The sequence below is a fragment of the Euprymna scolopes genome, chromosome 40, assembly GCF_053919585.1.
Source record: "Euprymna scolopes isolate OS-2025 chromosome 40, ASM5391958v1, whole genome shotgun sequence".
Classification (NCBI taxonomy): Eukaryota; Metazoa; Mollusca; class Cephalopoda; order Sepiida; family Sepiolidae; genus Euprymna; species Euprymna scolopes.
Genome location: NC_136521.1, coordinates 18,635,435 through 18,658,834, shown reverse-complemented (window position 1 = coordinate 18,658,834; position 23,400 = coordinate 18,635,435). Strand labels below are relative to the sequence as shown.

Genomic DNA, 23,400 nt, shown 5'->3' with positions numbered 1-23,400 from the left:
TATTTTTTTTCCTTTAGGAAATTAAATTTAGTCTCTAATCTTTCAAATACAATTAAAAAGTATTCGGAAACCTACAAAAAAATTATGATAAATCAGCTTTCAAAACTAGCCCCCCCCCCCACCATTTTTGCCTGCACCTAGAGAAAATATATGCACATTTAAGATGTGTTTTTACAGTAATCGAGACAACATTACCATTTTATAGTTAAATATTTAGAGATTTATAAAGAACTGGAATCATTACTGATTCCAATTCTTTATCTTTATTGTATCAAAATCAGAAATTTAGTATGGAATCAGTAATTGTATCGGAATCTGGAAAAATATTGGAATTGTCCTATCACTAGTAGAGATGTACCTATTTACAATGCCTCCCCACGGGACAAAGTTAGACACCAGGGTCGTTTTTTAATGTGGAGAAAAGGAACAAACATAAAAATTGTCTCAGTCATGAAGGATTGCTTCTCCACTGAGAGAGAACAAGAAATTGAAGTGTAGCATCTGAAGAACAGATACTACATTTTGATCTTGGCCTAAAGACCTGTCGAAAGAGAGTTCATGAATGCATGTTAAGAGTTAGTAGTAGGAGCATGACTTCATGTATGGACAAGCACAAAAGGTTAGAGGGTCCTGAAGTCCATGTGTGTACCACATTGAAGTCCATGTATGGAGCTAGCCATGTTAGCTTGGTTGTCTTTTTGTCGACCAGAGTGAAGTTGCATCCCAGCAGAGTGCTGTCAACCAGAGCCAGGAAGAACGAGAGGAAATTGCAGTGGGTTTAACCTTTTATAAACTCAGTCACATGGTCAACTCGCCTACATGATGGTCTTTGATTAGACAAGCCAGAAAGGAAGTTGATTGTTACAACCAATCAGCAATGATGTTATAAAACAAACATATTCAAAATCTTAAACCGTGAGTATGTGCTGCTGCTGCTGCTGCTGCTGCTGCTACATTGTCAGATTTTCTTCCACCTATACCAATGTTGTTGGTTAGGAAGGAAGTCTGTGCAGAAAGGTAAAACATATTTTTAATTTTGTATCTGTACACTGAACTCATAAATACAGTTTAATAAAATTAAAAAGGCAAAATATTTTCGTTTGATTGGTGTTTGTGTGAATAAAGCATTTGCCTTTAGTTTCAATATACTGAATTTTTTTGTACATAAACTCGTCAGAAAAAACGTAAATTTTTGCTTAGAAAAAAAAACATATGACAATATAATGCCAGAAAAAAAAAAATTTACATTTAGAAACAAAATAGGCTTAAGGCTTCCAAAATTTATACTAGAATTGTCTATAAGGTGCAGTGGTTAGAGTACTTGGTGAAATACAGTTGTAAGTTACATTCTTTTGAAGGTTGAATTCTCAGTGCATGCGATCAAAATTACAATTACAAATTACTTAGGATTTTTACTCAGTCGTAGCTGAAAAAAAAACGAGAGCATGCTAATGCCATGTATTAAATAAAAGGTTCTATTCGAAATTCCATGCAGATTCCCAAATTCGACAAGATACACTTGAAGAAGGTCAGAGGTTACATAACACTCAAGCTGAGAACAGTAGTTTGAAGAATCCAAATAATATGATTACTTCTGATTATTGTAATATAAATACTCTTAAGGTTGTATAAGATCGTCCTTAATCAGGCAGACTTCCTGAGCATGTTCATCCAAAAACAACAAGGATATTTTTTAAGGCAATGATGTCTGCAAAGAAGACATGATAATGACCACTGTAAGAGGAGAGGGGAAACCAGGAGTAGCAAGAGAGAGAGAAGAAAGAATACAGATGGCAAAAGGCTGCAACAGAACTCTCATAACCATCTGTGGCAACTGCAACAGAACCTGTCAGTCCAGGATAGGCATGCACAATCATTTACAAACGAGCTAATTTGAGGCACAGAACTCCATTGTCTCCTGAGACAGACAGTGCCAACAATGTAACATAGACATTATCACATCTAACTTGAAGTTAATACGACAGTATCAAAAGAAAAGCAAAATTCTAAAATGAATAATATAGCAATCATTTGTTAAAACGATGAAATGAATGGTTCATAAAGATTGCAATGTTCCAAAAGTTTGAGAACGTTCTGGTGAAAAGGTTTGGTTTTGTGTATAAGTGAAATTGAGTACACATGTTTGTTGTGTAAATGAATAGGTATGAAGATATGTATGTGTGTATATTTACATGTCTGTTTTCTTAGTGCAAAAGTGTATGTTTGTATTTATGTGTATATTTGTTTGTTGAGCAGACATACTTAATGTGAAGATGTATCTATCTATGAATTTTTGTAAAGCACCTTCATTGAGTGAACTGTTGTGTGCTTCACCCAGCGTTATTTTGGTAGTCCATGCAAGTTGATCATTATGTTTGTTGAGGCCTTTTGCTTTCCAAAGAAGTTAGGGAAGATTATATGCACATGTGTAGTTTAACGTTTCAACATTTCCATGTCTTATTAGGACTCCAAAATTGAAACATTGATCGATCTGCATAAACTCCTTACAATGTTTATATAATTTTATTTATAAACTCTATACACTTATTGAGCACTTTAAAAAATATATATATTGGTTTTAGTTCATGTTAACAACATGTTACATCATAAGGGCTGTCCCCTTTTCATGTAAGTATAAAAATAGAGAGATTAGTTAAAATGAAAATAAAATGAAAGCAGAAATTGAACCCTTGATATAAGTTTTAAACAACAATAGGTTTAAATGGAATGTCTAGTAAATTGTTAATTCTGATGAAATAAATAATAAATAAACTATTCATTGTTAAAAGAATGTGGATAATAAAATATGGGTTAAATGAATTAGATATGTAGGTTGAATTCCTTTGTGAAAATAACAAAGAAAAAATAGGTTATTGGGAAATCATAATGTTCGGAAACGTGCAAGTCACACATGTTGGTGACACGTGAGTTTGGTCACGTGGCCGGACATGCATGGATTTCTCAATATAGGAAGTGAGAGTTAGTTAGTTAGAAGAGAGTCAGTGGGAAACTCAGAAGGAGTTTGAGAACGACAGACGATAGTCTGGAATTTGGAATTCGAACGTCTAGGAAGCGAGACGGTCATTTTGAAACTTAATATGTGAAGCTTTGAATTTTTGGACGCAAAGCCCCCACTGCCGGTCGTGTGAAGAAATAAACCCCTCATGTGTTTTGATAAAGCTCGTCTTTGTGTTTGTGATTCTACCAAAAAAGGTAAAGTGAAAATTGTATTATATGTCTATATATCTGTGTTATAAAATGTCATTACATACACGTCTCAACATCTCATATCGACAATGTGAACTCTACATCTCATATCTACACTAAGACTGTCTGAACACTATCTCCTCACTCAAAGAGCTTCTCCTTCTTCAACACATCTAAAGTATGAACATTTAATATATAGGAATCGTTATAAACGAACAATCTTTCTTACAACAACATCTCTTTCTCTAAAATACAACATCACTTGTAATAAGACAAACTCTCACTAAGACTCGTATCTTTACTAATAAGAACTCATGTAACATACGCACACAAGTGGTACCTTTGTCTAATAATAATAATAATAATAATAACATTAGTACGTAACAAACATACTTGAATTTAATTAATCAATTAATACATGCATCAAATCTGTTGCCAAGATCGTTGGAAAAATGTTTGGATCATTCTACCACACCATAAGGTATCTCACTGCCGATGCAATACTCTATCTGTGTAAGAACCAAGTACGTCCTAAAATGGAGTACTATTGCCGCATCTGGGCAGGAGATGCTTGGAATGCCTTATCTTGCCTTGATTGAGTAAAAACCGGCTTCAAAACTTTGTAGGTGATGCCGTTTTCTCTTTCATACAACCTCTTTCCCATAGAAGAGGCATTGCAAGCCTGTCTCTGCTTTATCATTATTTTCATGGCAAGTGTTCATCTGAGCTCCAATCTGTGGTCCTCTCTTGCCAAACTTTTACAAAAAAACACTAAACTAACTACAACCACTATCAATAATTTCCCCCACTCTCTATCTGTGCCTAAATCTAAATGCAGATTCTATGAACAAAACTTCTTTCCTGGAACTGCCCACCTGTGGAACAGTGTTCCACTGGCCTGCTTCTTGGTTGATTACAATATGGTAACCTTCAAGTCCAATGTAAACAAATTCTTGAGCTGTCCCCTTAAATAATCCAAATTCTACCCAATCTACACCATTAATGTTTACTACACTATCACCTTACATTCATTAACACTTATCCTTGAGTAATCTTCAAGCCTTGATAAATGGTGACTCCCTTGCAAAAAAAACAAAACAAAACAAAAAACAGCCAGGTCATTTAAGTAAGTACATTTCATTTGAATCAAAGGAGTTTGCATTTGTGCTTGACCTCTATAAAAGGAAATACAATGTTTCATTTTATAACTTGAAAATTAAAATTATACAAATGTTAATAAGGGAGTTCAGAGCTAGGAGCAGGAGTGCACAGGTATAGGCACATGCATTTTAAATCTAACATGTGTTACTCAAACTGCACATATACACATCCACACACCTTCAATACACACCAGTTACCTGCCCTTGGTAATCCTTGTTTTACCCAACAGGTGGCATTCTCTATTTCCTGTTCCGTTTCTCCCTCTCTCCTCTTTCTCTTTCCCTCGCTTGCCTTCGACATGTCAACACATTTCTTATTGTCCATGTAAGGGACTCACCTTTAAACACGCCTCAACAGGATCATTTTCCTTCTCCAAGGTAGGATCGAATACTTGTGTATAACTTAACACACTCTTACATACACAATGGACTTCCAACGTATATTTTAACAAACTCTCATATACATTCACGCAGATATACACGCAATGAACATTTATCTACATGCATGCTAACTCATATACACACAAACACTCTGTAAGGTTTGTCACCTTTCTGTGTAAATAAATATTCCTTGTACATATGTGATCCTGCTTTGGCGTGCTTCATTTTAATGTCTTCAATGTACTCGTAGCACATGCCTTTATTGTTGATTGTTTTCATTATGCTGTACGATCTGCAAACGATGACCTTCTACCCTTCTAGTAATCGAACACGCAGCCTTCACAATAAATGGTTTCACAATGCATCCTACAATGTGGGACCCCAGCCTATAACCGGCAACACGGGAGATGTTGATTTCTCGCAAAATGTTGGATATGCTTCAAGGAGATGCTAAAAAATTTTTTCAATGTCACTTTATTTGCATCATCATTGTCTCTGCTTTATCGTTATTTTCATGGAAAGTGCTCGTCTGAGCTCCAATCTATGCTCCCCCTCGCCAAACTTACATGAGAAAGACTCGTCTAGCTGAAAACACTACCAATAATTTTCCCTACTCTTTATCTGTGCCTAAACTTAAACGTAGATTCCATGAACAAAGCTTCTTTCTTAGAACTGCACACCTGTGGAACGGAACTCTCTTCCATTTGCCTGCTTACTGGCTGACCATAATATGGTTGTCTTCAAGTCCAATGTAAACAAGTTCTTGATGAGCGTTTCCCCTTAAGTAATCCAATTTCCCAAATTTCCACTACTAATAATTAATATGACATTGTCCCATTGACCACAGTACACTTAGTAATCCTTATCCTGGAGTGGCTTCTGGCCTTGATAAGTGGTGCCTCCCCCCCAAAAAAATCCCCCCAGACCAATAAAGAAATGCGTGAGTCTGTAGGATCATATGCCACTCCTTGGCACCTGCCAACTGTAACGCCTGTTCGATATGGTTTTCTTTTCCTTCATCATCTTGTTCTCATTCTGCTTGTGTTGGCTTGATGACTCACCGAGAACATTGGACATGCAAAGAAGGATTTAATTTGGTTTCTGAAAGTAGAAGAATGTATCCTCCATTGGCAAGTATGTTTCAGGGGAGACAACTTGAATCTGGTCCAAGAGAGATAATTCCTGAATATTCTAAGCCAACACTCTAAATCTTTTTCACTCATTCCTTTTCAATTTTTCTCTTTGTTTTTTCTTCTGCTGATATCATTTTCTTAACATCCATTGTCTCTATTTTTCTATTTAACATATTGTTGGGTTCCCATAAGACCTGGAAGAATAACGCGACTCGGTAATTAGTGCAACAAAATATATTGAACAAAAAAGCAATTGCAATAAATAAAGAGTTTGAGTATACATTAGTCTGCCCATAATGAGTGCAAGACTTGAGCATAACCACCGGGAGTCGGATTCTCCTAGTTTTTATAGTCAATAGAAGAGTCCATTATTATGTGTAAGGTTAAGCACCACAACACATATTTACAGTCACTTATCTTAGCATAACATATTTAAATCGATATTTTAGTTTTACTAGCCATACTTACCTTTTTGTTTCAATTAACGGTAAGTTACTCTGCATTGATGAATTCACAGTTATATTGTTTTTTTTTATTTTTTAATGGTGGCCATTTGAAAATAATTTCTAAATATTTTCTGGAAGAAATTAAATCAAATTACGTTTTTTCTTCTAAACATGATACAACGGTCCACAAGAAAAACTGATGGACAGAATCAAATATTGATTTTGTAGGAAAGCTATCGATGATAAAGCTATTTATATTTAAAAGGAACTTTGTGTGTGCGCATGTGTGTGTGCATGTGTGTGCGTGTGTGTGCATGTGTGTGTGTGTGTGTGTGTGTGTGTGTGCGTTTGTTCCCTATGTTCTCGAAAACAGCTAGGCTGATTTTTATGAAATTTCATACGAAGGTAATTTATATGCCTGGCTGTGTTCTAAGATATATTTTATATTGGAATGTCTTTGATAAGTATCAATAATCGAAATAATCCGATAAAAGAAAGAACAGGTGATTTTGACCAAAGTGAACACCTTATACAGATTGATCATATTTCAATCCGGACAATGTCGGGTCTCTCTGCTAATCGATGATGAATAAATGATAAAAAGATTGAATTTACTGTATATATTATGAGAAGAATACTTGCCCCAGAACAAGTAAAAATAACTCATTAAACAGAACAGTTTTGCATCACTTTGATGAAAATAATGATCTAAACCTTGTGTCTAAAAACCCTTTGTATAATTTGAATACAATTAATTTTTTGTTCCAATCAAAAGGAAGGAAAGTAACTCTGTATAGCAGCCATTTGAAAACAATTCTGACCTGGCAAAGTATTTTAAGGAAGAAATAAAATCGAATTATATTTTTCCTTGCTACAACAATCCACTAGAAAAATTGACAAACCATAATCAAATATTGATTTTGTAGGGAGAAAACTATCAATGACAAAGAAATGATAAAGAAATTGACTTTACTTTGCATATTAGATTCTCATGCTCTCCTCATGATTCCTTATTTACTATTGTTAGACTGGTCTTGTGTTCAGGAGATATGGAGAAAAATTATATTTCATTTCAGGGATGTGAGACTTTCACTTTTTAGTAGAATTCTGCTTTTTTGTAAATCAGAAAAAACAGAATTCCACTTTTTCTTTGAATAAAAAAACAATTTTTTTAAGAAAAAACTGATTTTTGTCAAATCGTTAGAATGTTACATCCTATATTTTGGTCATTTGGCTTGATTTCAAGTCGGGATTGAAGCCAATCTAACACTATTTTCCCATTGGGAAATTGGTGGGGAGTCAAGGTCCCCTAGATTGGGAAATTCATCTTAATTTCATTTTTTTTTTTTTGTCATTGGTCACTGATTGTGTGAGATGTGTTATTATGGATAAAATTGTTGCAAATTCTTGAAAGAATTTTACATTGAAAAAGAGAAACAGAAAATCATTGTTTTTATTTTAAGTAAAAAGTGGGTAAAAAATGATAAAAATTTAATGATTTTTTTTTTTTTTTTTTTTTTTTTTGCAGGAATCGTCATGTCTCTGAAAATTTGCCTTTTTGATTCCGATATCACAGTCCGTCAAAAGAGTATCGAATGTCTCTATATCATCGCTTGTGAGCTACATTTTCTTTTGTTGGTGTTTTTTACTTTCTCCCTCTCTTTCTCATTCTTCCTCTCTCTCTTCCTTTCTAATTCTTCTTTTTTCTCTCTTTTTAATTTCCCTCTCTTCCTCTCTCTCTTTTTCATTCTCCCTCTTTCGTTCTTCCTCTTTCTTTTACTATCTCCCCTCTCTCTTTCTAATTCTCTTTCCTTTCACCATTCTCTTTCTCCTGTTTTCTTTCCCCCCATTTTCTCTTTTCTACTTTCTCTCTCCCTATATCTTTTCTCCACTCATTACCTCTCTCTTCCTCTCACTTTCTCTCGCCCCCCCCCCTCCATACACTCTCTATCTCCTTTTCCTCCTCATCTCTTTCACCAGAAAATTTGTGATATATTTTATCCTGAATTTGGAATTTTTTTTTCATAAAAGCAAAACAATAATAACAAACACTAAATAAATGCAAAAGTTTTTTTTTTTTCATGTATCAAAACTGTTTTTTTAACATCAAAATGGTTAACTGTTATTTAAATCAATGTTACAACATAGTCTTTTAAAATGCTGTACAATCAAAGACGCTGTTTGGAATTGCGAGACCTAATTAGAAAACTGATGGTGGTACCCCTACTCTACATAGTAAAAGTTATGGAGGTTTATATTTCATATAACAAATCATCATGAATTAAAAAAACAAATAAATATTAAATACTTGGTATAATCTTAAATATGCAATAAAACGCGACCTATCCAAAGAATTATGATATAACACACAATACATTTCTCTCATTCATTAAGCAAAGGTACAAAATTAACAAAAGTACTTTTGATTGTAAAGCAATTTAAATGTTCTGACACAATGTTCTGGATCTGGTCTGGCTTTACATTACATATCCATCTAATCATTGCATTGTGATTTCTTGCCCAGCTTCAGAGAAATGATTTGGTGGATATGCAGCTTAAAACTAGACCAGACACCAAACATGAAAAATTGGTCATCTCAAATAAGGGCAAACTGTCTTCAGTGATTCAGACATATTGAAAGACGCAAGGGGTATATCAGCACTTGCAGAGACCTAAGGATGAATGACAAAAAGATAGCCGGGCGCCCTGACAAGATATGGAAAGAAAATATCAGGCAAGTATGTAAATCGTGATAAATGGATAAAATCAATCCCCACAATTGTGATCACTGGAGACTTCGCTTAAAACTAACCAAGCAGCATCGAACCTCTTGTGAAAGGGAACATAAACAATAAACCTGGAATGATTGATTGAGTCGAATTCTTCTGTTTAGTTTACTAGCAAGGAGACCCGACGTTGCTCAGGATTGAATAATGGTTAGCAAATGTTTCACTCTCCCATATTTTTATTGTTATCGAAATCGGTGAAATCGGCCATTTTTCAGTCAAATCGATTAATTGCCTGCTCTAGTTGAGGACCTACTGCAGTGCACTGGGATGAAGCTTCATATGCTTCCCTGCAGTGATTAGTCCACAATACATTGTAGTCTACATTACACTGTAGAGAGCCTACTGTTGGTTTTATAAAATTATTTTTTATAATGGCTTGAATTAAAGTTTAAAATGCAAAAGACAAGTATCATGGTTCAATTGTGCTTTAAACAGAAACCCTCATTTTGAATGTGCCCCTATCATATCAAATAACCTACTGTTGATTTTATATGCCAAGCCGTTCTGCTTGTGCAGTAATAATGGCTTAAATTTAAGTTTAAAATGCAAAAATCATGTATCATGATTCAATTGTGTGTTAAAGAGAAACATTTTTAGTGATATCTCTCGGGACATGTGCTGAAATCATTTGTGGACGAGGACGCAGGGGAGGTAATCTCAAAAATATGTCCAGAGCTGTGAGATGTACGACGAGATGTCTGTGTTGGATGAATTTTTAGGTGTGAACATTGTACCAGGTAAAGCCAGGTTAGTGCCATACAGCAGTTCTGCATAATTGTTCGTTGGTAGGTTGAAAGCGATGAGTGAGCGCAAGTGGATCCGCACAACTGTGTTCTTAGTCTGCTAAAGCGTTTGCAGAGTCTAAATGAGGAGGTTGAAATTGTGAGCGAGTGCAAGTGAATCTGCACATTCTTAGTCTGCAAATGCACCTGCAGAGTTTAAGCAATAAGGTTGAAGTCATTTACACAAATGCTTGCAAGCGAGTCTGCAATCCCAAATACAGGCGAGTTTGTACCCATGTCGGTGTACATTGTTCGTGTTGATCAGGTTCAGTATGCGTTGGTTGAATCAACGAACGTCCGGTCGTCGAGTTTTCCAATGTGCGTGTCGCAGCTAACTTGTTTTAAATAGGTGACTTCTTCCATAATGTCCAGTCATTGAGTTTTTCCTTGAGGCGGGTTAGTTATTATATCCCGAACTGTTTTAGCTAATGGTGCCAGCATGCCATAACACAAAATGCATAGCTGATTATGTGAAGGGACATCGTGAATTTAAAAAAAAAAGGTGTCCACTTGTGCAAACCATAATTTCACATCTTCTGCAAATGGCGGTAGAGATATAAAACTCTTTTTTTCTTTTTTTTTTTCTTTTTTTTTTTGAGTGAAGAAAAAAAAAAACAACGAACAGACCAAATGAACAAAAGAACATTTTATGGACTAGCTGTCCAAGAGAAATTTGCACACAAAAAAAACGTTTTTTTTTTTCAAAATAGAAATAATTAATAATTAAAAATAATACTAAAAGGAAAAATCGTCTTTTTTAGTGTGTGTGTGAGTGTATAAAAATAAAAATAAATTTTTAGACGTTCTTCAAAACTTTCTTTGAATAAAGTAATAGTTTCAACAGCTTAGCACAAGAGGACAAAAATTCTTTTGTTCGTCTGTAGTACTACTTTGTCGTAATTTTTAATGGAAGGAAAAAAGAAATTTTATCAAAACTAAAGCAAAATATTCAATGTAGTTTAAGTTAAGACTTACAACAACGAATAATCTGTTCATCTGAAGCAAAAAAATTTTGTTTTTTGTGTTTGTGCCAGTTGCTCTTTTGTAATTCTAGTAGGGTGTTTAAACCAATGTTAGGTCGAATTGCGTTTTTTTTTCTGTACACAGATAATGTGTTCATCGAAGAAGGGGGTCACCACTTTAGCGAGGTCCATTCATCGCGGTGGGTACTCAGATAGGTACTTCTTTTTTTTTGCTTTTTAGACATCAACTGCTCTTTGCGTGAGTTAATTTATATGTAAATTAGCTTAACTCTTGCTCGATCTCGCAGGAAGATCTCTTCTCTGCTACACATTCATTTTGAATGTGCCCTTGTCAGACTAATAAACCTACTGTTGATTTTATGTGCCTGACCGTTTTGCTTGTGCAGTAATTAAACTTCTCAAATGCACTTGTGATGTTAGGTTGGTTGGTTGGTTGTTTTTGTTTTATGGCATATCAACCCTTTGTGGGTTATTTAATGCCGAATCCAAAGATTTTGAAGAAAATTTTTTTTAATATAATATATTTGCTGTTTTCACGTCTGTTTCTATTTAACCCATAGTTGGGACCCTAACAGGCACTACCACTCTGCGTCAGAGTGGACCTGGGAGCAATGGTAATTAAAGGGTGGCTCCACACTCCCCAAAGCTCACAAACTGGGCCTCGCCACTGGATATAGTTTAAGGTCATATCCAGGACCCCCATTGAGGGACTTTTACCCTCTGCAGGGGGGCAGTCGGCGTATTCTAATGCCCCAGCGACAGGGCCATGTGATGTTAGGCTATATAGTGTTAACTTTAGTCCAAATCGCCTGTAACCTTTTCTTTAATTAATTTTTTCAATTATCGATACTTATCGAAGACATTCTGATACAATGTCTACATAAGAACACTTCCAGAGTATCTTCATGTGAAATTTTAAAAAAAATCAGCCGAGCCATTCCCAAGTCTATAGGGAATGAACTCACACACACACACACACACACACAAACTTCCTTTTATATAATTGTAGAGATGATAGAAATAGGATTACAGTTGTTGAAAGAAGTGATATGTAACCGATGTAGCAATAATTTTCTATTGATTGATCATCTATAATATAAATCTCACCTGTCTGTTTAAATGTATGTATGTATGTATGTTTGCATGTCTCACAAAAACTTTTGGCAGAGGCGGCGACAAATCCTGACAAGATCAGTATCATTTTAAAACTCAACGTCTCTGACAACAAATATTGAAAAATTGGTCAAAAACATTAATTCTTTCACCCTAAATTCGGCTGTTTTGTACAAGGAGGGGTCGATTTTTTTCGCTGACATTCTAGCAAGTCATCGTCACCATTGGATTGACTTCCGTTAATTTGAACGCTTTTGACTTCTGTTTGCGTCATGGAGACATCAGCTAAGATGTCAGATTTTCTTTCACTTTCTTTTCTGCCTTCGCATCACGGGTTCAAGCCTGCCTACACACCTCTCTTCACCCTGGCTGCCTACTATTGTTTTGATTCCTTCCCCACGTTACTATACTACCATTTTTTTTTTTTTAACACTGCTCTCCACATTCACGGGTTTGAGCCTGCCTGCCTACTACCACTTTTTTTTTTTTTTGCTCAACACACACCTCCAAACACCCGGGCACCCATGCAAGTTCATAATAAATTGTTATCATGAAGAAGAACATCTTACTCTTCCAATTCTTTTGTAACTTATATGATAAAAAAACGTGCGGCTCCTTAAAAATTAAGTAACATTTTTACATGTTACGATGCATGTCTCTCTATCTGTCATGTAGAGATTGTTGGGATGAATGAGATGCTTGTTGGAGTTATTTTGTAATAGTGTTGGTGTATTCATTTAAAAAAAAATGTTTTTTTTTTATTTTCTTCCTTTGAAGATTGTAATGCTGGGTATGGGGCAGCCAAACCAACTGCCAACATTGCCCTGCTTTTTATTGAAACCAACCGAGAGCTCTTTTTAGTATCCTCGCTGTTACCTTAAGTGCAATTGTCTGGATCTCTTTTGCACTTGGTCACCAGGACTATTAGTTAGGTAGGACTTCAGGTTCTTTTTCATAAGCTCTGTGGCACCTATAATAACTGGTATGATTGATATCTCCTTTTCATCTGACTAGCCTTGCTTGTGATGAGGAAGAGGTTGCAGTTTTTCTCTACAATTTGTATCAACTTCATTTAAGTTTCATCAACACAGGAATAAAAGAATGTAAGACAAGTTGTTTCGGCTGACATGTATTTGAGAACGGGAATTACTTCCATATTTTTACTGTATAGTAAAGTAAATTTGTATGGATCAGCACATACTAATCACTCCACAAGCGATTACATGTAATAAAAAAAAAAAAAAAAGAAGATTTTGATTATTTGATTATATAACTACTAAACTTCTTCTCTCTCTTTCTTTTCCTAGGCTGTGCTGTTGGAAGATTAGCTTTGGTGAAATTTAAACTTATTGTTCCACTTTCTCAATTATTCGATGATCGAGAGATCATAGTTCGTAGGAATGCACACAAAGCCATAGAAATGCTGTCCGAGAATATTTATGGTAATTATAATTCTTTTATGTTTTAAATCAATTTTTTTTTACCAATTTCTGTAAAATTAATTGATTTTGATTTATTTTCGTCAGATATATATATATTTATATGCAAATATATACACATTAGTCTTTATTATAAAGTGAAAAATAAATAAATAAAAATCTGTTTCACTTTAGCAAATAAAAAAAAACTGCCAGACGAAAGCATTCCAAATGTTTAAAGGCTGGGACAAAGCCAACAGCAAATCTGACCGTCTTGTTGTCTGAAATGAATTTAGAAAGAAATTCTTCACTTAATTTCTATAATGAGACGTTTTCATTACTTTTTATTATTTCTATACCGATCGTTACGTTTTTTTTTAACTTCGTTTTTCCCTTTCTAAAACGTTCCCATTTGTGACAATTTGTTTCTTTATTCTTGTTTCAACTTCACTGATTGAGATGTTACATTTTATGAATGTTAGAGCTAATTTTTTACCTGTTATTTTTGATGGAGTATGTAATTCAGAAATTAAAATAATGCTGTTCACTTCATACTTTTATTAAATATAATTTACACATCCAAGCAGAATGCTGTTCATAATGAAAGTCATATTTCTATTTCTGGAGCAATATCTGTGAAGAGTTCTAATATGGGGAGATAACTAATGACTATTAAAATATGTATACTTCATCATCATCATCTAGTCGTGGTAATATCAGCGATCTTCCTGACTTTCTCATACCATCTCGATCTATTCTCCATCATAGATCTTCATAGGTGCATTGTAAGTCCTGTTTTTTTTTGTTTGTTTTTTTTACATAGGCATTACCACTTATCAAGGCCAAGAGGCCACTCGAGGATAAGGGTTAAAGAGTGTACAGTAGACAATTGGACAATATAGTAATCGTTAGTAATGGAAACTCGGTAAATTTGTTAACTTATATGGAACGGCTCATCAAAAACTTGTTTACATTAGACTTGAAGACAACCATATTGTAGTCAGCTGGAAAGCAGGAAAACGGAAGACAATTCCATAGGCGTGCTGGTCTAAAAAAATAGTTTTGTTCATGGAATCTACGTTTAAGTTTAGACACAGATAAAGAGTGGGGGAAATTATTGATGGGGTTTTCTGCTAGATGAGTGTTTCTAGTGAAAGTTTGGTGAGAGGGACCATAGATTGGAGCTCAGTCAAGCACTTGCCATGAAAATAACGATAAAGCAGAGACAAACTCGCAAAATCTCTTGTGAAGGTTGCAGGGAAGAAAAAAAGGACACCCCCTACGAGGCTACAAAGTCTATTTTGAACTCTATCAAGGAAGAATAAGCCCTTTCTAGCAGCTCCTGCCTAGATGTAGCAATAGTACTCCATCCTTGGACGTACCTGGCTCTTATATAGATAGAGTATTGCATCAGCAGTGAGATATCTACTGGATCGATAGAAGGATCCTACCATTTTTCCAGCAGCCTTAGCAACAGATTTAATGTATGTGTTCCATTTCAGATCAGGAGTAAAGGTCAAGCCCAGAAGCTTGTCAAAACATGAGAATTGCAGTCTCCTCACTGGATTTACATTCCTTGTTTTAGCATTCACATAAGAACATCACTGACAATTTCATCTGTCAGTTTTTCCTCTTTCAGCCTGTTTTTTTTTTTTTTTTTTACAAAGGAGTTACCACTTATGAAGGCCCAGAGGCCACTCGAGGATAAGGGTTAATGAGTGTACAGTGGTCAAGGTGAACATGTTATAGTCATCGTTAGTATTGGAAATTTGGTAAATTGGATTACTTAAGGGGATGGCTCATCAAGAATTTGTTCACGTTGGACTTGAAGACGACTATATTGTAGTCAGTTGGAAAGCAGGAGAACAGAACAGAGTTCCACAGGCATGTAGTTCTCAGAAAGAAATTTTGTTTCTGGAATAAAACTCTTCATTAAAAAAAGTACAGTTTTTATATTAATAACATTACCATCTATGCAAACTGACTATTAATCAGAGCCATCTAACTTTAAACACTTGAAACAAACAATTTGAAAAGGGGAAATTACTTAATTGACAACTTTAATTAACATTATCCTTAGCCATCCAATAGTGATATCAGCAAATATAGTTGTTCTCTGTCTGATTAAGGCTGAGATCCAAGGAAGGTGTTAATAATGTTGCTCACTCTGCTGCCTCCAGAAGATATCTTGATGTACATATCATTAATTTTCTTCTCTAATCTGTTAGTAAAGATCTAGGTGCTACATCCATACACCAGAGGTGATGTAACAATTGCTTCGAATAAGTTGTATTTACCTGAACAATACATCTTTTATTAATTTATTTTTATTTCGGACTATTAGTCTCATCTTTATTAGTTGTTGTTTTTTTTATCTTTTTATCGTTTTTTTTGTTTTTTTTATTCACAACGTTTCGGCCAACTATTTCTCTGGCCTTTGTCAGGTGGTAAGCGCGACGGATAGGAACTTTGAATCTCCTAACTGCATTCTCAGCCATCACTGCCATCCGTAGTTGTTGTTGTCTCACCACATTTTGACCAATTAACCTCTGGCACGCTTTGGGTGGGATTGAAACCGCTATCTTCAGACAATGCTCATCTGGAACCGTAGAGATTCAACGTCTCTATCAACTGCGCCACGGGCCCCGAAGGAGATTCGAAGTTCCTATCCGTCGCGCTTACCACCTGACGAAGGCCAGAGGAATAGTTGGCCGAAACGTTGTGAATAAAAAAACAAAAACAATAAAAAGATAAAAAAAACAACAACTAATAAAGATGAGACTAATAGTCCGAAATAAAAATAAATTAATATATAATGCTCATCTCAAAAATGAATTCCAATTAAGGAATAATATATATAAATACATCTTTTGTTGATTGGGAATTGGGATTATTAACATAGAATGAACTATGTCTGTAATATTAAACCAGGGTCTTTTTTACTAGTTGCAGAATTCTTTCTCAGAATAGTTACCAAATAATATTAAAGTAAGTCATATTTATTTTATATAGCCGTTCATTCTCTATAATTTCTTTGCCCTGGCAATTCATGTTTATTTCGATTGTATTCAAAGTTTATCAATGTAAACTTTTCTGTTAATAATTAGTTAAAGAATTCCTTATCAGAATAGTTCTCAGATTATATGTTCCCACACAGAAGTTCTATAGCAAACCCCACTCTCCCCAATAGTTTACTTCTGCTTGCACAGTTGCCATTGCTCAAAGCCAGCATGTTTACCACAGATGTATCTGACATGTCCAGTACAAACAAACAAAGGTATATACAAGCTAGAAGTAATTGTAAGAGAGAAATAGCGACAGCACTTAAAAAAAATCATTGAAAATTTTATATCTATATCATTAATTGCGAGATGAAAGATAATGTTTTTAAATTGCAACAAAATGTACATTACATAAAATAAATCCAAGGTAATTTTTTTATTCAATTTAAATTAAATTTTTATACCTTACTTTGTAAAATTTATGAAAGTGCACTTTGAAGATAAATAAATTTCAAATTGAATCTTGTACCTTTATTCTTAAAGTCTATAGTAGAAACATTTTGTTTAACAATTTTCATGCCTTGGATGAAATGCTTTTCTAACTTGTATCTTATCTTTTTAAGATTATATTTTAAAACTCACCTTCTCTCTATTTCAGTTTGTATTTCTCCTCCCACCACAACTCATTTTTGCAACCCCCTCTTTGTATTATTACAGGTCTGAATATTCTCTCTGTTTGTTTGTATTTCTCCTCACACCACAACTCATTTTTGCAACCCCCTCTTTGTAATACAGGTCTGAATAATGAGAAAATCTGAATTTTTTTTAACAAAAAATTTAAAATAACTTTTTTAGATTAAATTTTTTAAAACTTCTTTCAGAATAGAAAATCTTTAAAATTTAATAAGGAATATATTTCATATAGGTTTCATTTACAAATATTCAGTACATAACGAGAAAAATAGAGATGAAAATTTCAAAAGGACTGTATAACTGGTTACGGTCAATAGAAGTCCTCACCAGCGAAAGTCTTTGTTATTGTTATTCTATTATTATTATTATTTAAAACATTGTGTGTCCTGCTCTTTCGCGTGAGGACTAATTACTTGAAAGTACTTCATTCAAACTCCTCGGCTTAATCTTCACAGGGAACATGAGTTGGAACAGATGCATTCAGGGCATTGCTAGGGCTGCTGCGAGGAAGATGGGCTCTCTCTACTATGCAAGAAAGTTACTTATGCATAAAAATATCCTGTACCTTTACAAGGCTGCAGTTCGCCCATATATGGAGTATTGTTGTCACATTTGGGCTGGCGCATCTGCTACTTGTCTCTCACTCTTGGACAGGGTTCAAAAGAGAGTTGCCAACCTAATAGGTCCCGAACTGTCAGCTAGGTTTCAGCCTCTCTCCCATTAAATAAATGCTGCATCCCTCTACCTGTTTTACAAGTATTTTAATGGTAGATGCTCCAACGAACTACAAGCGCTTGTACCCCCTCGATGTAAATATCTCCAACAAAACTTACAAGCAGCAAAATCCCACCCCAACACAGTAGAGATCCTCAGATGCCAAAAAGCCTTCTACTCTAATAGTTTCTTCCCCAGAACTGCTAGACTTTGGAATTCCATTTCGGGTTCCTACTTCTCCGACTGTACTGACAAGCAGAAGTTTGAGTGTAATGTAAATAAACATCTTCTTGCTCAACTCCCTACATAGTATCTCTGCAGTTATGTCCCAAATAGTAGCCCCTACATCAAAGTGGCACTGTGCCTTGTTTGTGTTGAAAATGCAATAAAAAATATTAAAGTAAGTTGTATATACATTCTGTAAATTAATATAAAATAGAGAAAGGTTATTTGAAAGATCTTGTCAGCTCAGTATATTCAGACGTATATTCCCTTGAACCATATTTAAGTTATTTCCCTGGAATTATCTAAGCCAACAAAAGAATAAACTTTTCTATTTAGAAGCGCACAAAAAACTCACACCATGCATTTGTGGAATTCAATGCATCAGGTTGGATGCTAGTGATACCTGTGCGACCTAGCACTACATTTCTTACATAACTTTCACATCCTATTACTGTTTGCAACTATTGTTCAGATGCATATTTAACCATGATTCTTTTCTACTAGTCGCAGAATTTGCTCTCAGAATAGTTCCAAGATATGTTTATCCTGGCAATTCATGTTTATTTGATTGTGTTTAGGGACATTTTATATTTTACTAGCCTGGGTGCTCAGCGTTGCCCAGGTATTTGGAGGTGTGTGTTGAGCAAAATAAATAACAGTGGTAGTAAGCAGGCAGGCTCAAACAGGAAGAGGATGTGCAAAAAAAAAAATGTTGTTTTTGCTGTTGCGTCCATCACCAAATCGGAAGTGACTAAGGTTTTAATTAAGGCTAGTCAATCGAAAAGCGGGGATGACTTTTGAAAATATCTCTGCAAAAAAAGCGATCCCTCCCTGTAGAAAAGTGTCCAGTTGAGAGTGAAGGAATTAATGTTTTTAGCCAATTTTTCGATATTTATTGTCCAAAGCATTGAGTTTTAAAACGATACCAATCTCGTGAAAATCCGTCGCCTCTGTCGAAAGTTTAGGCATACATACGAACACACATGCATTAAACAGACAGGTGAGATTTATATTATAGACTAGCGGGGGTACCCGGCGTTGCCCGGGTGTTTTGGAGGTGTGTGTTGGTGGGGGGGGGGGTAGATTAAAACAACCCTGTTAAAAAAAAAATGTTGGCCGGTAGTTTGGAGGTGTAAAAGAAAAAAAAATAGTTTTAGTATAAAGGTAGGCTTGAACCCCAAACGTTTGACGCGGAGGTGGAAAGAAAATGGAAAAAAAACCCTGCGACCTAACCATCTTGACCATGGGAACAGATGAATTGGTAAGTGTGTTAAGTTGACGTTTATAAACCGAAATTAGCAGGTGCGACAACATCAAGTTGCGGAAGCCAGTTTCTGTTTTCCCCGCTATGCGGCAATAAAACAATAAAAAAAACACAAAAAAAACTAACGTAAGGCAAACGAATGATGAAAACAGAAAAACGAACACGTGAAAAATGGCTTAAATAAGCCTGTTTCGATATTAAAATAAAAAAAATCGGTGGGTACCCGGGTGTTTTTGGGTGTCGCTAAGAATAAGCGAAGTAAAAAAAAAAAAAAAAAAAAAGCAGAAAAACAAACGTTACGTGAAAAATGGCTTAAATAACACTGGTTCAATATTTAAATTTAAAAAATAAAAAAAAAACATGATTCGAACCCAAAACGTTTCGATAATGAACCAAGGCCTTAACCAACTGAGCTAACGCGACGTACATGAAATTTGTTCGGTTTTTCAACTATTTAAGGTAAATCAGGTCACGACATCATCTGACACATGCGTAGAATCGGTCATTGTCACGAGAGAACCGTTTTTGTTGACCCCCCCCTGTCAAAAATTGTCAATTTCGGGTTGAAAAAGTTAACGTTTTTGGCCAATTTTTCGATATTTTTCGAGCAAAGGCTGGAGCTTCTATGTGATACCGAGTTTGTGAATTTTCGTCGCGTCTGTCGAAAGTTTTTAGCAGACATCCATCCATACATACATACATACATTTTTGCTTTTATATATATAGATTATATTCCTCTTATAGTTATCTTTGATGGACCTAAAAAAAAATAAATGTATGTTTTAATTCGCCTATTTCTTCATCGTTGTCATTTATTATTTCTTTCTATCTTTGCATTTGAACCTTGTGTGTATACTGTAGAAAATGCTATATGTAGCCTGGCAGCATTCATGTTGAAGACATTCAAACTCATGTGTTGCTAAAAACGTAGAAATTAGAATCTCAAATATTTATATTTTACAGTATAAAATATTTTTACAGGGTCTGTTGGAATTATTGAAGCTCAACTCGTTCCAATTTTGGTTAATAATCTTACGACAGAAGATGATAAAATAAAGGTTTGTATTTCAGTCTTTCATCTCTGATATGGGTATGGCTTGGAGGCTAAGGAATGAGGGTAGAGAATTGTATGTTTTGGTTTCGATTCTAGCTGATGTAACCAAGTCATATATATGCATTATTTTAGTTTTGTTCTTATTATTATATATCTGGTTGACAAGAATGGTCTTGTGGTTTTTAATTTTTAAATTCATATGAACATATCTCTGCTGAAACAAAAATTCATTAATTGAAATAAACACCATCAGGATCAACACACTTTTGCAAACGCAAAACAAGTGTATTTATGCCAGCAACATAAAAATCTTGCGTTCTGGTGGCGATGAAATCGCTGAAGGCGCTTTTGATATTGCTTAGGTTTTTTAATCATTTGTTATGCAGAAAGTTATTGAGATGCTTGAAAAAGTGGTAGTCAGTAGGTGAGAGATTTGGAGAGTATGGCAGATGAGGTAGAGTTTCGTAGTCCAATTTGTTCAACTTTTGTAAGGTAGGTTTAGCAACATGCAGTTGGACATTATTGTGAAGGAGAACTGTGCCTTTGCTGTTGACTAATGCTGGGTGTTGTTGTTAAAGTTTCTGATGCATTTCATCCATTTCATCAATGGTTCCATCTGCATTAACAAAAAAAAACAAAAAAACTAATGAATGAGACCGGTCGCAGACCACCAAACAATCAGCATGACCTTCTTTTTGGTGCAACTCTGACTTCGGGAAGTGTCGTGGAGCTTTGTAGGCATCTAAACACTGAGTTGAGCATCGCCGGTTATCATAAAGAACCCACTTTTCATCACAAGTCACAACCCAGTCGAGAAACTGGTTGTTCTTGTTGCATAAAAGAAGGGAAGATGATACTTCATCACGGCATTTCTTTTAATTGTCGTCCAATTCGTGAAGCACCTAAATGCTTTGTTGATATCACGAGCTGTTTCAGCAGTTTTTTGGCCTAGCTTGAATTGAAATATAAAAATTGTACAAATTTGCCTTTTTTTCCTTTTTTTATTCAACGTTCTGCAATGAAGACATAATTGTTTTAAAACGATTGTGATTTAAACGACTAGAAAGAGCAAAAAATGCTCTTTAAAATGAAAACAGCTATTATAACAAAAACTTATTTGAAAATGCATCATTTGAAATCCAAATTAAAAATTCCACAAGAACTTTCTTCTCAACCTAATATAAGATTCAATATAATAATCGATAGAGAATTACCCCTATTATAATAAATACGTAATCGGCATAAATTAAAATATCATATTTAATCATATCTTACGATCAGACAATGCTGGGTGGCCTTTTAATAAATATACATATATATATATATATATATATATATATATATGTATGTATGTTTTAACTTTTACCAAGTAAGTTCTATGGTGTACTTGTAGTTTCATTAAATACTTTGCAAGCAAAATCCGATTCCACATTTTGCTAATTCCTACCCTTTGATGAGAAGGATAGTATTTCTTTCGAAACTCTGCAGATTAAGGACAATTCACTTCATTTGTGTCTCCTTTTTGAAAATGAAATATGTCCTTTAACTCTTCTTAAAGTGTTTTACTATGTATTATTAATTCTTTGTTCTTATCTATATATATATATATATATATATAGAGAGAGAGAGAGAGAGACAGAGAGTATTCTGTCAAACAATAAATTCTTTTGAATTATGATTTACAGTCTTAAATTGCGTTCTTTTATGGCAAGCTCTATTTCCTATATTGGTGGTATTGAGCTTTTTTTATTTGGTTGAGATTGCTATATAAATATTAATATTTATATTTGCTTTAGGTTTACAGAAACTTTTGGCTTAATTTTCACTTCTTGATGATATATATATTATAATATTATATATTAGTAACTTTGGGCAACATTTTTCTTATATTTTGTTGCACAGCAGGGATAATTCCTGTTTGATTTTCTTGCAATCCGTTTTTTTTTCATTTGGTAGGTTAATGTTTGAATGCTCTGTTTGAGTGTAAAAAGAAATTTGCCATAGTCATAAACATTTTCGACTTTCATGAATCATCTTCAGGCAAGTGATGAAATTAAAAATTGCATTTGGTGAATTTATTGAAAAGTCGATTAAAATCGTTTAAAATCATTAAAAGCACTTAAGCATATCTTTCCCCATATTGAGCCTGAGACTGAAATTTCATCTGTAAAAACAGATATTTTATTTTTTCCAACTAATGATTCTTGATATGCTGCATTTCTGTCAAATAATCGATATGAAAGAAGTGCTTAATGCTAACACAATGTTTAAAAAAATTCTGGTTGCACATCGTATGAGAGGAAGATAATCATTAATCAGAAGGAACCATATCTTACTTGTCACCACCGTCCGATCTGCAGAGCAGAAACTGGAAGTCAAAAGGAGTATAGAATAAAGACAACGAAATGGAGTTTCACTCTATATTCAAAAGCAACTCTATTTGTCATCTTTGTTCGTAGAGAGAAACGGGTTAGTAGGTGGAAGTGTTCTTGTGTGAAGATAGATTTAATATATTGCCGGCTTGTTGAGAAGAGAATAGTTCTGTTTACATGTGTTTATAGCTAGTAGTCATTGGGATGAAGGAGGCTGATTAAAGGAGAAAGAAAGAGCAAAGTCTTCAGTGTATTTTGTGTTGTAGTGGGTGTGTGTGTGTGTCGGTGTATCGACGAGGGCAGTTCTGTAGCATGATAAAGAATGTTCGTTCGGGTAAATACGTGCGTGGAAACAAATGGGAGTTTGAAGGTCGCCGTTTTAGTTTGTTTTACTCACCTTTGGCTCCAGGCCAAAGGTCCAGGCAAAATCTGCTGCCTGGCAGGGCCAGGAGGAAAGAGGAGTAAGAGTTTCAGATTTCACCTTTTATGTACTCGGTCACGTGATTGAGAGCTGGCTTGTGATTGGACTAGCCAGGGAGAAAATGGATTTCAAATCTTGAGCCGCGAGAATTCTCTCCTGCCTGTGATTGTAGCGAGTTTCGGCTGCTATAGGAGCAAACAATCTTGACTATATCTGTGTTAATAAATCAATTGCATTTTTAAT

At 34.7% G+C, this 23,400-nt stretch overlaps 1 protein-coding gene across 3 annotated transcripts in view; it reads left to right on the top strand.

Moving 5' to 3' along the window:
* The window catches only part of LOC145265398 (radial spoke head 14 homolog), an 81,417-nt gene that overhangs the window by 16,273 nt on the left and 41,744 nt on the right, over positions 1-23,400 (top strand). Inside the window, exons 3-5 of one of the 3 annotated variants that reach the window (XM_080121219.1) lie at positions 7,856-7,942; positions 13,302-13,436; positions 20,292-20,368. In XM_080121219.1, coding sequence (XP_079977345.1) covers positions 7,856-7,942; positions 13,302-13,436; positions 20,292-20,368 — 299 coding nt within the window. The remainder of the gene's footprint in view (positions 1-7,855; positions 7,943-13,301; positions 13,437-20,291; positions 20,369-23,400) is intronic. The other 2 variants (XM_080121220.1, XM_080121221.1) reach the window with 2 other exon arrangements.